We start from the raw sequence: 17,241 nt of genomic DNA on the forward strand, positions 1-17,241 counted from the left end.
ACGGTAACAGTCTTTTTAAGATTCTATAAGAATGATCTTAAAGATATAAAATACAAGTTAGTAAAAATACAGAAACTGAAATCAATATATAGAAGTTTTCTTATTTTATATATTGCGAGTTTTGAACATTAAAATGGCTTATTTGTATACCTATACAGTCGCCAAGAGGAAACTGATTGCATAAAAAGAAAACTATGAATAAGGAAACTAGAGTTGTATGCAAAAATGAATAAATAATGGCATTTTTAGCACATTATGTTTATGTTTCTTGCTCACATGACAATATAATGCAAAATTTATAAATTTATCACTTTCCCAAAAAATTATACAAAAAGAGAAACTAACTCACATTTCTTTACTTTTTCTTTTTTCTTAGCACCTTAACTTTGAGAAGGTGTCCCTTTACCATTTAAGGATTGATGCCAGAAATCCTGAACCACTGGTTTTTGGAATTAATTATAACTCAAGCTCTTCAACGTATCTTGCCATTGGTGTTAATAATGTCAATGAAGCTCCAGAGTTTGATAGCTCATTTTATCACAAGGCGGTCTTGGAGAACATTACAGTAGGGAGTGTTATTCTCCGTGTCCATGCCATTGATCCTGAAGGTTCCCTTGTGAGGTAAGAATAAAGAACTGAGTCTTAACATAATAAAAGTGATTTTTGTCTTATCAACAATAATAGCTCAACTATAACCATTTTTACTTTATCATATACATAGTATAAAGTAAGTATAGGAACTGTGAAAAAGTCAACCTCTTTTTCATGAAGATTTTGATGAATCTTGATGTTTTAGACCTTCCTGAGTCCGAAAATACCATTTTTTTAAATTATGTCTGTCTGTTTGTCTGTGTGTAAACACGATAACTTGAAAATGCTTTGACTTACTGTAGGTCAATGAGATTTTGTACACCTGTTTTATATCAAAAATAAGAAATCCTATCATCTTTTGGGCCACTTATCGACAACCGGAAATATTACTTTAAAGGAATACATTCACAAATTTTCAAGTAAACTATGGTTATAATTACAGAAAGATTAATCAAATTTTGTATAAATATTTATAATGATAAAAAGCAAACAGATAAGAAATTTGAGAAAAATGACTCAGCCGGAAGTAGTATTTTATTTTAAAAACCATCCAAATTTTTTGTATGTGAAAATACATGATATTAGAAACTGTATTTAATATAATGCATATTCTTTCAATAACTATTATTAATTGCATTTTAATTTATACATCATCAGTTTAACAATAACGTGAAAACATTGAACATGCCATGTAAATATAAATATGTAATGGGAACAATAAGCAGCTACATCCCCGTCGTGTTCCAGGTAATACATTTAATTTTATGATTTATTTTTTATTTCCACCATCATTATCACAATTAAATATGGTAAAATTCAGTTTTACCTATAGCAATTTATTGCAACAAATATTATATAATGGTAACACCTTTTCTATGTTTTTAGCTGAATATTTTTACATAGCACATAATCTAGGTAATGCATATGTAATCATGAAAAAATTCCACCACAGTTTTCAACCTCCATAAGTGCAAAAATATAATTTTATTATAAAGTTTGATTATAGATAGAGATAAATTATTGTGTATCCGTATTATCAATTAGTTATGATGAAAAACAAAGACATTTGATATTTGAGGAATACAGGGGGTCCTCGGGTTACAATGTCTCGACATACGACGTTTCGAGTTTACAACGCTCACTCCCATAAAAACTTAAAAGAATTGAGACGAGAGAAGGAATAAAGGTAAGGATTTTTTTTACACTCATTTTTTCTGTTACTACAGTACAGTATATTTATGTATTTTCCTTTTTCTGTGGCTTAGTTGTGTTTTTATGTTATAGATTATGATTTTGCAAATGTGTTAGTATAGGTAAGTAGCTTAGGCTAGGGTGCGTTTCGACTTACACCAAAATTCGGGTTACATCAGAACGGAACTGTGTCTTAACCTGAAGACCCCCTGTATTGCACAACTGCAAGTTGTTCTGATGACCTTTTCCTCTATCTCAGTATACAACAAAGTTGAGGGGAACACTCTCGATTTTTTATCAATTAAAATTCAAGATGAAGTCAGGGATGAATGAGAACATTAAATAAACTAGTTTCCTGACATACAGTAGTACATAAACCATTTCATAGTAAATATAACACATTAACATACAAAAATATCTGGTTAATTTTTTTAAAAATTCAAGGTATTCTTATTAAGCTCATTTACATTTATGAGTTAGATGCTGTTTATAGTAACACAAATATAGTATAAATACACAAATGTATATGTATTAGTGTGGCTTTAAGTCCAAATTCCACCTCTCTTACAATAATTATTTGGCACGTAATCAATGAAGCAACAATTTCATTTAGACAGAAGACTTCTGAAAACAGGTCCTATATGGTGAAATATCAATTCCAAAACTTGCCGAGTGCCACGATGGACACTGCAGAGAACAAAAATGGAAAAGACATACTAATGGCAAACTAAAACAATAAAGAAAATATTAAACAACCTCGGCATCAGCTCTATCAAGAGTATGTTGGCCATGTTTTAAATCTTGAGCCTATTTCAGCTTCCCTACTATTAGTAACTATATTGCTTTTACATAATAAAAGACAGTGTTTCCGTAACTCACTGAAAAGTGGTCCAGGTTTTGGATGTAATAAGCTCATTTTTATTCCTGTATAAACAATATTCTGTGTACTGCTAATGAAGTAACTCATTACATATGCAGTATCAATGGCCAACTTATATGTTGATTTTATTTCAATAGCCTAAACGTTGTATGCCTAACTGTTTAGCTTTTTATAAGGTAGAACTAATTATTCTTCACTTCTTTTTCCTTTAGCAGATGTACACTGAGGATGACACAGCCTCAGTTGTGCAGAGCAAAAGATCAAATCATGCTTGGGCCCAATGACATGTGTCTATGTAGGGTTTACCTCAATTCCTTAGCATTATCCTGTGTCACAGACCTGTGTAGGAAAAGTTAATTGACAGTTTTAACTTGGCCTGGTATAAGTCAGTGTGTTATGCTCCTTCTGTTCACTTATACTTTTCTTTGTCTTATACATTATACAGTAGAACTCTAATACTCTTTATCATATTATCAGTGTATTTGGATATTTTGTGGTGACCGTTTGCTCCTGAGAATTGTAATTATAGGATGCACTGACAAGTATAGGTGAGACAAAAGATTGTGGAGAAAAGTGAATGCAAAAACAAATGTGCTAAATAAGGATTAAACATTTACAGTAAGGTAAGGTAACCCCCTATTGGAAATAATTTCTCCATTAAATGTACTGGCTACATATTATGCAAGTAAGGATTTCACTGTGACAATAGTAACCCTATAAATGTAAACCTACATAATTTCAATTTTGTGTGAATTTACCACTGAAAAATAGTTTTTTTTTGTACTGCAAAGATATTTTTTATAGAAATAACACAAATGAAAAAAGAAAATATGGCAAAATAAAACTGTCAAAACAAAATATACTGTATAATACAAGTAAAATCATTATACATAAACAGAGGAAAAAACACAAAACTGGGAAATAAAAGGTAAATTATACTCTACAGTTTAACATTATATGCTATTCCTTGCACGATTAACTAAAAGCGGCACCTGTTCATATTTTAATATTAACTGTTAAAGGTGGCAGTTAAGCCAGGTTTACACTGTATCTTGATATGGATGGATCCAAAGCTCTAGAGGGGAAACATTTTCAAGCTTTTCACAAGTAAGGGCATAATCACAAGGCACAAACCTTAAAAGCTAATAGCCCTTTAAAGTGCAGGCATGCCTTTTTCTCATTTTTGTGAGTGTCAACTAAATTGAATTCCTGTATTTATCTTCATGGTGACCGACATGGGAAAAGCCACCCACTAGCTGTGCTGCTGGAAAGACAGTTTTGCATGCATTCTGACATCCTGAATGGTGAATATGGGGCAGAAAAGGCAAGGTGATACCTTAAATGTGAATGTATAGTTGTGCATCTTTTTTCCTGCATGTGTTTGTCAGAGTGTGCTTTTGCCCCAAATAGGTTAGTCATGCCTGTTATTTATTGACCATCTTGTTTTGTTTTTCTGTCTATGCTTCTTTATGTCTTTTTTCTTTTAGGTATTTTCATACATTTTTATATATTTTTATGTTTTATATTGAATTACGCAATTCTGTTTCCATGTATGGCTACATGCATTGCTGGGTCTCTTGTGCTTTGTGGCTAGTTCCCCAAGAGGCGGGGCTGCTTGTCTCTCTTTATCTTTGAACCACCTTCAGCCCTATAAAGGCTGAGGAGACCCACTGTTCAAGTGTGGTACATTTGTATTTATTGACTCTGTTAAGTTATCTTGTGTTTTGTGATATTTAATAGTGATTCTCTGGATTTTGACCCTTTTGCTTTGGATTTCTGCATTGAAACACTTTTCGTATTGCCATTTTGGGCATATCCTTTATGCCTTTTGCACTCTATGGAGCAGTTCTTTGTTTTTTGAGCTTTTGAGAAAATACATTTTTTACTTTATTAAGTTTTTTAGTCTTCCCCTTATATAAATTACCCTTTCACTGTTACGGACAGTTACGTATTTTTGGGAATTATAACTTTGTGGTCTAAAGTTCTATTTTGAGGGCCTGCTTCCCCTGAGGCCTGAAGGTATCCCCTGGAAAATGACTGAATTAAGTGTGTCTCTGCTGTGTGCACCAGTGAAGAGCATGGCCTGCTCCCCAGCCCTGTAGATTTTGTTTGGAAAGAACTTCCACATCATAACAATGCCACCTTTGTTATAGTTTATTGAGAATTCCTAGCATCACATGTACATATTTTTTCCATGTGCCAAGGTTCCTACTGAAAGGTTTATTGGCTTTATTAGTAGAAGTTTATTATATATTTATACTGACAGGATGTGATTCATGTGGTTACACTGACCTCTTGAAAACCACTTCTTGTTCTCTTTACTTCAATATTAAGATACAGACTAGAAGATGACAAGTTTGATTGGCTAACTATTGATCCTAACACCGGAGAAATCACCACTCAGGCATATCTGGACAGAGAAGTGACAAGCCTCTACACAATCCATGTCTTGGCTACAGGTAAACTGTTCTTAATATTAAGCAAATGAGATGAGAAAGAATAAAAAAATACCGGGGATGGACAGAATAATGGAAACATCTAACAATATTTTCATATCAAGGACCTATAAGGATTAGGGCCACTCTTTGCCTTCGGAACAACTTCAGTGCTTTTGGAATGCTGCCATAAAATTGTGTGTGGTGGAATATTGCACCATTCTTCAGGAAGAATAAATGCCTTCAATTATTTGTAATATGAAGGATGTGAAGATGTTGTAACAAAGGCGCTATATAGGCGCCTGACCCGACACAGAAAGACACGGAGGCACATATAAAACGTACAAATACTTTTATTTTTCTTCAGCTGTGGGACACATCTTTACCGTGCCACACAGCCCAAACACAGTCCCAAAGCACAAACACTAAATCACAACACACTCTTCTTCCTCTACCACCACTCCTCCACAAGCGTAGTCCTCCTCCTCCCGACCCTGGCTCTTTGAGTGGTGGTGGCTGGCCCTTTTTATAACCCACCCGTAAGTGTTCCAGGTGCTTGACCACCTGGTTCTAATTGCACCTCCAGGTGGGGCTGAAGGTTCGTCCAGCCAGGCTGCTGAGTCCATGCAGCTCCCCCTAGTGGCCATCCGAGCTCCCAACCAGGCTGTGGAGGACTCCATCTCCCATGGAGCCCTGCGGGTGGTTGGGGAATCACCGTCAGCCATGAAGGCTGCCACCAAGCGTCCCGGGGGAGGTACTGGAGTGCCCATTGTGGCTCCCCTGGAACATACAGTAAGCAGCAGGGGCGTCCCTGCCGGGCATGGGATCCGGCTGTCCTTCACAATGTCCTTTGCACTCTGTGCCTTAGTACTTTCTCTAAAGGCACATGGAAGGTGTTTGAGTTCATTCTGGTGTTCATGAAATCACTCTCAAATTAGTTTAGCAGAGTGTATGTGGGGATATCATCATCATTAGGTCCAATAAAATGGCTCTTAAGCATTCAAGCGGAGCAGTCGTCATATTTAATAGGTTCTGCAAAATGACTGCCGATACATTTGTGGCATTTAGCAGCTGTCTTGTAAAGTACCTATTACTGGTCATATCATTCAATGGCAACCACTGCTTCTTTTTGTTTTCTTTTATATTATTGAGGTTTGTAGTCAATGCTTTGGCCTGTTTAGAACTCTATTGCTTTGTAAACTCACATGTGAAGGTGCTATGAGAACTCTTTCATAGCTTACACATAATAATAACTGGCAATCAACCTTATATAAGTCAACTTACAAGGTTGTGAATCATACTTGTTATTTAGTTCTATGTGCGAAACAGTCCGTGGTAGTCAAGGTGTCCTGTTAGTTCTCCAGTATTGACTGAATACTGAAGTCATATTCTGGTACTATACAATATACATTAAATTACCTATGGGGAATGATTCCACATAGGATATGTGTATCTTAAGAAGGGGAAAAATACCATGTATGTTCATTTTCTCTGCAAAACAAACCAAACCAGGGACAGAGTGGAGGCTCTGAGGCTAAGGATCTGTGCTGGTATCCAGAAGGTTGCCGGTTCGAATCCCTGTCACTGCCAAAAGAGATCCTACTCTGCTGGGCCCTTGAGCAAGACCCTTAACCTGTAATTACTTCAGGGAAGCTGTACAATGGCTGACCCTGCGCTCTGACCCCAAGGGGTATGTGAAAACTAACAAATTCCTAATACAAGAAATTGTATAAGGCGAAATAAAGAACAAAAAAAAAAACAAAAAAAAAAAAAACAACTTATACTCCTGACTGCCATCATGCAGAACAGCCGCTTTCATGACACCTATGCACTTACACAGTACACTGTGTGTGGAAAAACTGCTGCAGATTCTCCCTAATGCCTTCCTGATGATTACTGCTTTCCTTTAAAGTTTTTGCTGATCAAGTCCTCCACTCATTGACACCCTAACACTCCTGCTGATGGCAGGGAATTGAAATCTCTTCTCACTAGCACTGCCATAGGTCCATCCCAACTAACAGGCCTATTTATTGAACATCAATAAACAAATGCAATGACCTAAGAGACTAACAAGACAGTTTACTTCATGCTGTATGATCCAGAAGAAACAATAAAAAAAAAATTTGAACTAGGAGCTAGACATAACTAGCTGTTCCCAACCTAGACACTGCCAGTATCAATGTATCTGTAATCGCTGTCACACTCATCATCATTACTTGTCGTGACACCCCATATCAGCATCAGCATATTGATTTAGTTAACTCATTTTAGTGTTTCATTATATGTTCTGTTCCCATGTCCTTGCAGTAGAGAATATCAGTAATTAGATTCTGTAGCTTTCACTCTACTACATAGTTAACAACTTCAGAAAGAAAAGCAGGGCTTTAGGTGCAGTCAAAATCATGCAAAAAAAAATAACCTTGCCTTATTGGGAATTCTGCTTGTACTCTCAGTGTGGCAAATGTTAAATTGACTTTATTGTTCCAGTCCAGTATATTTTGGTGTGGCTCGTGTTTGCACTAAAGCATCATAAATGAATCAGTCTATGCTGGCTCTGTGTCTTAAAGTGCAAAGCCTTTACAATGTTTTGCATACTGATATGAGTGTCTGTTAGAAACCACTGTTAGAAATCTAAATTTACTTACTGTACATACCTGAATACTTGAAAAAGTGTGACTTTGGTATTGTTTTCCATCAAACCTTTAATAATGACATCAGGGATAAGTATAGCAACCACATAACTGCACTCACAATCCCAATATGTTTGTTGACCTCACCATCCCTTCTCCTCTCACTCAAGAACAAAACCCCAAGGTACTTAAACTCCTCCACTTGAAGGAGTAACTCAATTTCTACTCGGAGATGAAACTCCAACTTTTTCCCACTGAGGACCATGGCTTCAGATTTGCAGGTGCTAATTCTCATCCCTGCTGCTCCACCCTTGGTCCCAAACTGTCAAACTGGAGTTCACAGACAGATGAAGCCAAGCAGTGACACAATTATAAGGCTACCAAACTGGACCCCCTTACTTCACTGACTGCACCTTGAAATCCTGTCCATGAAAACCTTAAACATGACTGGAGATCAAATACAGCCCTGGCAGAGTCCCATGCCCACTGAGGACAGTGCTGATTGTTTTTCCAAGTATGCAGATACAGATATAGATATATATATATAGATAGATAGATAGATCGATAGATAGATAGATAGATAGATAGATAGATAGATATAAGTGTATGTAAATGTGTGTCTGTATATATATGTATATGTGTGTATATATATATATGCATATATATGTATATATATATGTGTGTGTGTGTGTTTGTGTCTATATATATGACAGCAACACTCATATCAGTGACAAAAAAATTACATTAACAATCATCTTACGTAATTTTTAAAATGTTTCCTTTTCTTTTTCATAACTTCTTTAACACACTACTTCTCCGCTGCAAAGCGCGGGTATTTGGCTAGTATATATACATATAACAAAACTTTTTGATTCAGGTTCCCGCCTTGAAACAGGCGGAGCATCCTGTCAGCTACGCCTGATGTAGACTTGACCCGGACACAGACAGGCGGACATGTTGTTCTTCAACCACCACATGTTTATTATACAAATATTTACAATATTTTGGTCACTCAGACCCAGTTCAAATAAGTGCACACACCCCAATACTCAGTCCTGGCTTCACAATGCCTTTCTTTGGGCCGCCTACACACCGTTCTCGTGCCTTGTCCTGCTTCCACCTGACTCCAGCCTTGAATGAAGGGAGACGGCCCCTTATATATACTCCTGGACGAGCTCCAGGTGGTTCCCGCCATTCCCCTCTTGGCCACGCCCCAGCATATCAACATATATATACACATACATATACACACATACATACACACACACATATACATAAATACATATACACATACATACATACAGATAAATATACATATATATACACACATACACATATATATACATATATATACAGATCTACATATATACACACACATATATATATATATATATACATATTGTGTACGCTGGCCCGGACACAGACAGGCGGACATCATACTCCACCCAACACACGTTTATTTCTAAATATTTACAAGTTTTTGTGCACTCACAAACCCCAGTACCTCCAGCACCGATTCCCCCAATGTCCAGGCCACACAGTTCCAGTGCCTTTCTCCTGGCCGCCTCTAGTCCTCCCTCTAGCTCCGTCCTCTTCCACCTGACTTCTGCCGATGACTGGAGGGAGGCGGCCCCTTAAATGGGAACCCAGATGGGCTCCAGCTACTTCCCGGCATTTGGCCATAGCCACACCCCAGTGTGGCGGAAGTGCCGGCTGCGCACCCGGAAGCCATCCGGGTGTCCCCTGTCGTCTTCCCCCCAGCACTTCCTGGTGTGGCGGAAGTGCTGGGCTCCCGGGATATTCAGGCACTGGGTGGCCACGGGTCCCTACAGGGCTGGGCTTCCAAGCCCTTCACCCGAGGCCCCCAACATAACCAGGGCGGACACCCCCTCGCGGTCTGGAGGAGGCACAAGCCGGCCCGGGACCACAATATCCACATATATATATACACATATACCTGTATATACATATCTACATATATATATATATATATATATATATATATATATATATATATATATATATATATATATATATATACTGTATATATATACACACACACACATACATATATACATACATACATATATATATATATATACATATCTACATATATAGGAAAATCCCTGCGCTTCGCAGCGACGAAGTACTGCTTTTAAATTTTTATTAAGAAGAAAAGAAAACCTTTTTAAACTGAGGGAAAATATACCAATAACTATTTGTTAAGGATCTCTTTGTATACCATGTTGTCAGTTCAGCACTCCAGTTGTAATATGACCAAGCTGTGCACTGAGCTTACTTTTGAGAATGCAACGTATAGATGTCCAGAAGAAAAGCAATGTTGCCTCAGATCAATGCCAACCTTTTGTAGGGTCTGTCCCTGAGACTTATTACTTGTCATTGCGCAGCAGAGCCTTACTGGAAATTGGAGGCATCTGAATTGAAATGGGAGATCAGAGGGTATAACGGGGATGCGAGGAATAAATTGAGTGTGGAGAAACTCTAGAGATAGCGTGTGTAACTTGTGGATTTTTCTGTGAGTATTTGGTGGCAGCATGACGAAGTTGCTTCCGCAAGACTGCGTTAGCTGTGGAGCTCAGCTCGAAGCATATTCTTTTCCTACCTTGTCAATTGTGTAATGCGTTTTTTGAACAGGTTTGATGCATGGAAGTGATCTCTCGTACTGCATTCAGTCAGTTCACGTGAGCTGCTCTCTTGTGTGATGTTGCAATGTCCATGGCTTTATTTAATGTTAGCTCAGACCTGGAACTTAAAAGTTTCTCGCTACAGCAATTTTAACTCCGTTACAAAGTGATCCAAAGTCTCGTTTATACCTCGTGTCTTCTCATTAAACTTGTATCTCGCGAATAAAGTATTCGACGAAGGCATGACAAACGGCAGCGGGAGCGTGTCCATAAACTTAATTTAAACTTACGGTTTTAGGGTGCTTTGTTTCTGCAGTAGCTGCACTTATGAATAAGCTTGTATGCGTTTTTCTTCAGCGCTCATTGGGAGCTCTTCCTTCTTTTCTACGTACTGCGTTCACAGACAGTTCACGTGATTACGTTGGAGCCATGATGATGTGACACGCAGCTCCTCCCCCCACGGCCATCGAGCTAAAGTCCATTACAGTATATGGAGAAAAATAGGTTCCAGTTATGACCATTACGGGTAGAATTTCAAAATGAAACCTGCCCAGCTTTTGTAAGTAAGCTGTAAGGAACGAGCCTTCCAAATTTCAGCCTTCTACCTACACGGGAAGTTGGAGAATTAGTGATGAGTGAGTGAGTGAGTCAGTGAGGGCTTTGTCTTTTATTAGTATAGATAACATCATATAATGCTGATCAATGTCTCCCCATCCAAAGTTACTTCTTGCCTTGAGTCTGAAGTTGATGGGTCATGCTATGGCATTCAGTAACCACAAATAAGATAATGAAAGTTTGAAGATGGAAAGATGGATAATGCTAATCTCATTACATCTATTTGCCTTTTCAACTTTTAAAAACGGTATCTGTTTCCTTACATGTAAGAAAAAAAAGGTGCATAGTTTCCTTTTTAGATCGCTACTAATTTTCTAAATTTACAACATCTTTGAAGTATAGTTTCCTTCACCTCTTTAAATATTATTCAGAAGGCTCTAAACACACTTTAAGATGTAATTAAAGAAAACAGTTGCAACATGACAGACATCATTGTCCAATGCCAAAATATTACAATGAGCGATTGGTGTAAACTCACAAATCATTCAGTGTTGGATGAAGATTTGCAAACATTATCTACAAAGGTCAAATTCTTGGCAAAGATTTGCTGAGGTTCAGCAGAATTTAAAAAGTAAGATTTTCCACTGCAAGACTTAGAGTGTTACTTTTGTTTTTAACATTTTTATGAAGGGAACATTAAAATCATTTTGTTTCGATTGTATAGAGGATAATCATGTAAATACATGACTTTCTCCATTGCTTAACATTGTAGTCATATTGTTTTTTGATTATTTGTCACCCCATACTGTTTCTCAAGCCAGGGTATTGAGGGAAACATTATAAAAGATTACCAAAACTTATTTTACTGAAAGAGTCATGTTCTGTTTATTTTTATCTTCAATCTGTCTTGCAGTCAATCTACTCTCAAATTCTTAATCGTGGTTTAAAATTGACATTAGCATGGCTTATTAAATTGGACCCATCCCTTCATTTTACAGAACTGCATTTTGGTTCCAGAGTCAGGTAAAGCTGAAGCCTATGTTAAAAGCATTTGGTGCAATAAAGAAAAAAACAAGATGAGTCTCCACCTAACAAAAGGCATATCCACTCTTAGAAACTTTTAAACTAGACTAATTTAAAGATTCCAGTAAGTTAAACACCTACATCTGGAGAATTTGGATTGAAACTGCAACCCCTGAGCAAAACTCATGCAGGCACAGGGAAAATATGAAAAGTTTTGAAAAGACAATTGTCAGGATTTAAACCCAGGCACAGAGAGTTGTGAGGAACTACTAACAGTTATTCAAAACCTTTATTTACTTAATTGCTCTTATTTTAAAACTTTTTTACTATACTAAATGTCCTAAATTTCATTATTTCATGTTGGAAATAAAATGTAACCATATTCTCTTGATATGGGTGGTGCTCTCATTACAAGCCATCAGCACAGTGATCAGAGATGTTTGTTCTTTATACTCCATAGAAAGTATCTTAGTCTGTCTGTTGAGCCTAAGGAAAACCTTGGCAGCTAAAATGGCAACTTCCTTTTGAGACAATACAATACAATATCATTCATTTAGGCTTTCAAAAAAAGCTTTTGGTTTTTGGTTAATATACTAATAACAAAACAGAAGATGCAAATTAACTTAAATTGGAAAGAACATTTACTGAGTAAAAAAAAAAATCTTTTAAAACAATAACAATAATGATAATAATAAAAGTGTGTGTTGACTATATTATTTTTTTGACTATGATATAATTTTTTTATACTTAAAAAATATTCATACTAAATCCCCTTATTTACATTATAGGCAACCACTATTATGCAGTACCAATATATAAGAACTCAAGTAAATATATTTAACACCTATTGATCAGAAATGTTTGTAAAGTCAACAATTTACGTAGTATGTCAGTCCAGAATGAAATTTATAATCAAACAGTGTATTGGTCCACACACACATTTCAGGCCTGTATTGAAAGCTTGGGAGCATTGTGGCCATAAAACAATTTAAGGACCTCTTTACTCAGTTGAGCTTAGATAAAGAGAATAAAGGTAACCTCTGTCAAAGCACATTATAACCACCTCATCTACACGAGCCTGTCTTAAACAACAATGAGGCAAAGCCGCTCACAAGCCGTGCCTCTCGCACATGGAGTGAAGAATTCTGCATACCTCACCAGTGCAGAGTTATATCAGGAATTCTTCTAAAAACAGGTAAACTGTCTGTCCCAAAATGGCCTCTTTTACTTCCCTTCAAATAATGTAATCACAGTAAATTAAAACACACATTTTTCATTGACATCTTAATAAAAAAACATAAACTGTATTTCATGTGAACAGTCAACAAGTTACTTATTAAATAACTTAGATGCTGCTTTTAATACTGTACTGCCAAAATTTACTAGTTTGGCTACTAAAATTGCCTTTCTTTCCTTTTTTCTCTTCTGTTCCTACTCTTGTATTGCTTTTCACGAATTCAGGAGCTCTACTATTCTTGTCTCTCTTTTTTTTCCCACTCCCCCATTCTTTGTTCCTCTCCCTCTTCCTGTCTCTGTTTTCAGGAATCAGTTCCATGCCCACAAGCCCACCCATCACAGCAAATCAGCTGCCCCACTGACCAATCAGAGTCATTTGAGTGTTCTGAAATCAACACTCTTGCTAGAATGTCTGTAAAGTAGAGGTCCGTTAAAGTGACAGAGATTAATTAATTGTGGCAGACCTAAAATCCAAATGGGCTACATCAGGATTAGTAGTAACTTACAAAACTGGATTTCATTCTGATCAACATGGTAAAAACGTAGAATACACATATAAAAATGCAGAAGATTCCCTTAATGATTAGATTCTTATGTTTTCTGATTTCAACTTGTGAAATCTGATATTAAAAATGAAGGGATAGAATACCAAGGAGGCAGTAAAACAATCCATGCCAATCTTCAAAACTCGGCGAACGCATGGAAAGTGTTTAATGTAAAATACAATACTGTATGGAGAAAAAAGAAATAGTAATCATATATACAAGATCAAGTGTGTTCTGCCAAAGCTGAACGAAAAAACTTCTACAGCTACAGGAGACATTAATGAAATACTAAATTATTTTGAGAATGAAGAGAGAAAAGTGCAACAAAAATTAAAAAATGAGTGACAGAGACCAAATAGGACTTATGCAGGAGTGATTAAGAAAGCTTGTGGTGCTGGGCACAATGCACAGACCAACTCTGTGCAGTGCAGAGTCCACTTATGTTCACATTGATACTCATAAAGACCCAGTTTGGACTCACGATTGAACCTGCCACTCATAAACTCACATCTTTGAATATGGGAAGAAGCTGGACTACATCTACCCTCCCCACCATCGGTTTCACTCAGACAACAATGAGGGACTTGAACCCTGAATCCTGATCTGTAGTAGTAATGTTTAAATTGTTTTTCTAAAATATCTATGAGGGTTCTTAAAGTTTAAGTATGAAATTAAATAATTTGCTATATTTTGCAGATACAACTGACCTTGTGTCTTCAGTTTATGTTTCTATTTCCTTGGAGGATGTCAATGATAACCCTCCATCACTGGATGTTAGGAATAATCCCCACATTTTCTGTTACCCTCTACAACAAAAGCACCATGTGAGAATAAAAGCTACAGATAAGGATTTGTCCCAAAATGGACCCCCATTTCAGTTTTCAATTCAGCAGCAACATTTGAATGACTGGGAAATCTCTGTGGTTGATGGTGAGTACTTATTGTGTTTTTAACCTCCATGTATACTGTAATATCAAATTCAGGGCTTTCTTATTGCAGCATTTTCAAAGTCATGCTCAAAATTTTTAAATTTGAAAGCACAGTGAAAGGTAAGTTAAGAACTTTAGTGTTACTAAGGAAGGAAGGAAATTTTTATTGTCATTGTACCAGTACAATGAAATTATGGTAAATAAACATGTAAAATAACATATTGTTTGAATTACAGTTTGAGAAAGTCTCAATAACAATGGCACTAAACTAGTTTGGTTGTAGTTCTTAATAAATTCCGTTCTTATTTAATACTAAACCAGCTGCGATATTATTGGTTTGATTTTGCAGCGCTTTTGTGAATTAATGATGTGGAATGCCATGTGGATTTAATTTAATGACAATGATGGTTACACTAACTGCAGCTAAGAACAGGCATTATGGCAGAATAATAGAAAGTGGCCGTGATGATCCGAGGATTTTGTTCTCCGTAGTTAATAAATCACTTCAACCTGCATCTGGCTCAATTACCTCCTCTACAGAAGTCTGTGAAAAATTACTCCACTTTTTCCATAATAAAATTAAAGATCTAAGCAATTCAAGTAATATAAATCCATCATCCTTTTATATCTTTCCTTGTCTTCCCATTCCATCCAATTCCTTTACTAAATTTTACCTGTCACATCTGCATTTGTTAATAACATGCTTTTTAAGATGAGGCCGACTACTTGTGTACTGGACCCCAACCCCACTACACTTCTTAAATTCTGTCTTCATGCCATAATCCCGACTATTACGACAATAATTAATACATCTCTTGACAGTGGCTTTGTGCCAGCCACTTTTAAAATAACATTATGGACTTACTTTTTCTGTCAACAGTTCTTGAGCGTGTTGTAGCCTCCCAACTCACCAATTACTTACCTCTTATGAATTGATGATGCAGCATTTGACACTGTCAGACATGACATTATACTGTCCAGAATGGAGAACATTCGTTGTATCTCTAGTACTGCCCTCCAGTGGTTTAAGTCTTATCTGACTGATAGGCAAGAGTTTGTTAGTCTTGGCAACAGCAGGTCCAGCTCAGCGCCAGTCACACAAGGTGTTCCTCAGTCCTCTGTTCTTCTTTATCGGTATGCTTCCCCTTGGCCATATTATTCGTAGCTATAGACTGGGTTATCATTTTTATGCAGACGATGCTCAACTCTGTTTCAATGTTAAAAGCAAAACTTCATCATATCTTTCCCAGCTCACAACTTACCTCAGTGAAATTAAACCTGCAACAAAACTGAACTCTTGCAAATTGGTACTAAAATGCAACTTAAGAAAATGATCTCTTTTTTAGTCAGTCTTGACAGTGATCTCATCAGACCTTCTTCTGATGCAAGGAATCTTAGTGTCATCCTTGATTCCTACCTTTCTTATTCTACCCATATAAACCACATTAAATACCTTTCTTACTTTCACCTCCATAACATATCCCATGTTCGTTCATTCCTCTTCTTTTCTCATGCCGAGAAACATGTCAATGCTTTTATCACACTGCGACTCAATTGTTGTAACTCCCTACTAGTAGGTGTTCCTTCTAATCTTATATCACAGCTCTAGCTGATTCAAAACTCTGTTGTAAGAGTCCAGTACCAGCAAGCACATAATGTCCATCCTGCTTCATCTTCACTCGCTTCCTGTGTCTTACAGAATTGAATATAAAATCCTATTATTAACCTACAAAGCTTTAAATGGCTTTGCACCAGACAACATCAGTGAACTTCTCCGTCACTATGCTCCTGTTCACCCACTAAGGTCCTCTGATTCTGCCGATCTTGTTGTGCCTCACACTAACATGCACTCTGTGAGCGATAGGGCCTTCAGCTGTGTAGCTCCCAGACTCTGGAATGACCTCCCTAAATTAATTCGATCAGCTGACTCAATTCATTCCTTTAAAAAAAAAACTTAAAACTCATCTTTTCAGGAAGGAGTTTAACTTAACCTAACATTCTGACCCTTCTTTCATTTTACCTCTCTGTCCAGATGCTCACGATAATTTTTGTGTGTGTTATATCAAATAAGTGCCTTGAGCATGGGAATGGCACTATATAAATAAAATGTAGTATTGTTATTATTAATGAGAACAAATAATTTGAGAATTAATCACACAATCACAGCACAGACTTTGATTTCCTTTGAGCTCAATGATATATTAATTATCTAGACACTTCTATTATTTATAGTAACTCTTATACAGCTTGCTCATAATTTTTGAAGGAATGCTTAGACATCCCAGCATCAGATATTGAGATAATCTTAAATAACACTTGTATTTTACCCTTCAGTTGAGTTTCTGTTAACTGTGCATCTTAAGGTGGGCTCTAGGTAGACCAATACTGGACTTCAGTGGTAGTGGTGTTTATATGAGGATAAGAATTGGGAAACAGGCAAATGATAAAGAGGAAAAGATATTACCCAAACAGGCAAAACGCAGAAAAGAGTACAGCAAACAAAAATACTAAAATAAGGCAGCTATCAGGAATGTTAACAACATGACAGAGCAGAAAAAACAGCTAAAAGAGCAAAGAAAAA

General features: G+C 36.7%; 1 protein-coding gene across 1 annotated transcript in view; it reads left to right on the top strand.

The window, feature by feature from the left end:
* The window catches only part of LOC120515506 (cadherin-17-like), an 85,966-nt gene that overhangs the window by 49,495 nt on the left and 19,230 nt on the right, over nucleotides 1-17,241 (top strand). Inside the window, exons 13-15 of the mRNA XM_039736567.1 lie at nucleotides 377-621; nucleotides 4,997-5,121; nucleotides 14,428-14,661. Coding sequence (XP_039592501.1) covers nucleotides 377-621; nucleotides 4,997-5,121; nucleotides 14,428-14,661 — 604 coding nt within the window. The remainder of the gene's footprint in view (nucleotides 1-376; nucleotides 622-4,996; nucleotides 5,122-14,427; nucleotides 14,662-17,241) is intronic.

This window comes from Polypterus senegalus, chromosome 15 (assembly GCF_016835505.1).
Source record: "Polypterus senegalus isolate Bchr_013 chromosome 15, ASM1683550v1, whole genome shotgun sequence".
Classification (NCBI taxonomy): Eukaryota; Metazoa; Chordata; class Cladistia; order Polypteriformes; family Polypteridae; genus Polypterus; species Polypterus senegalus.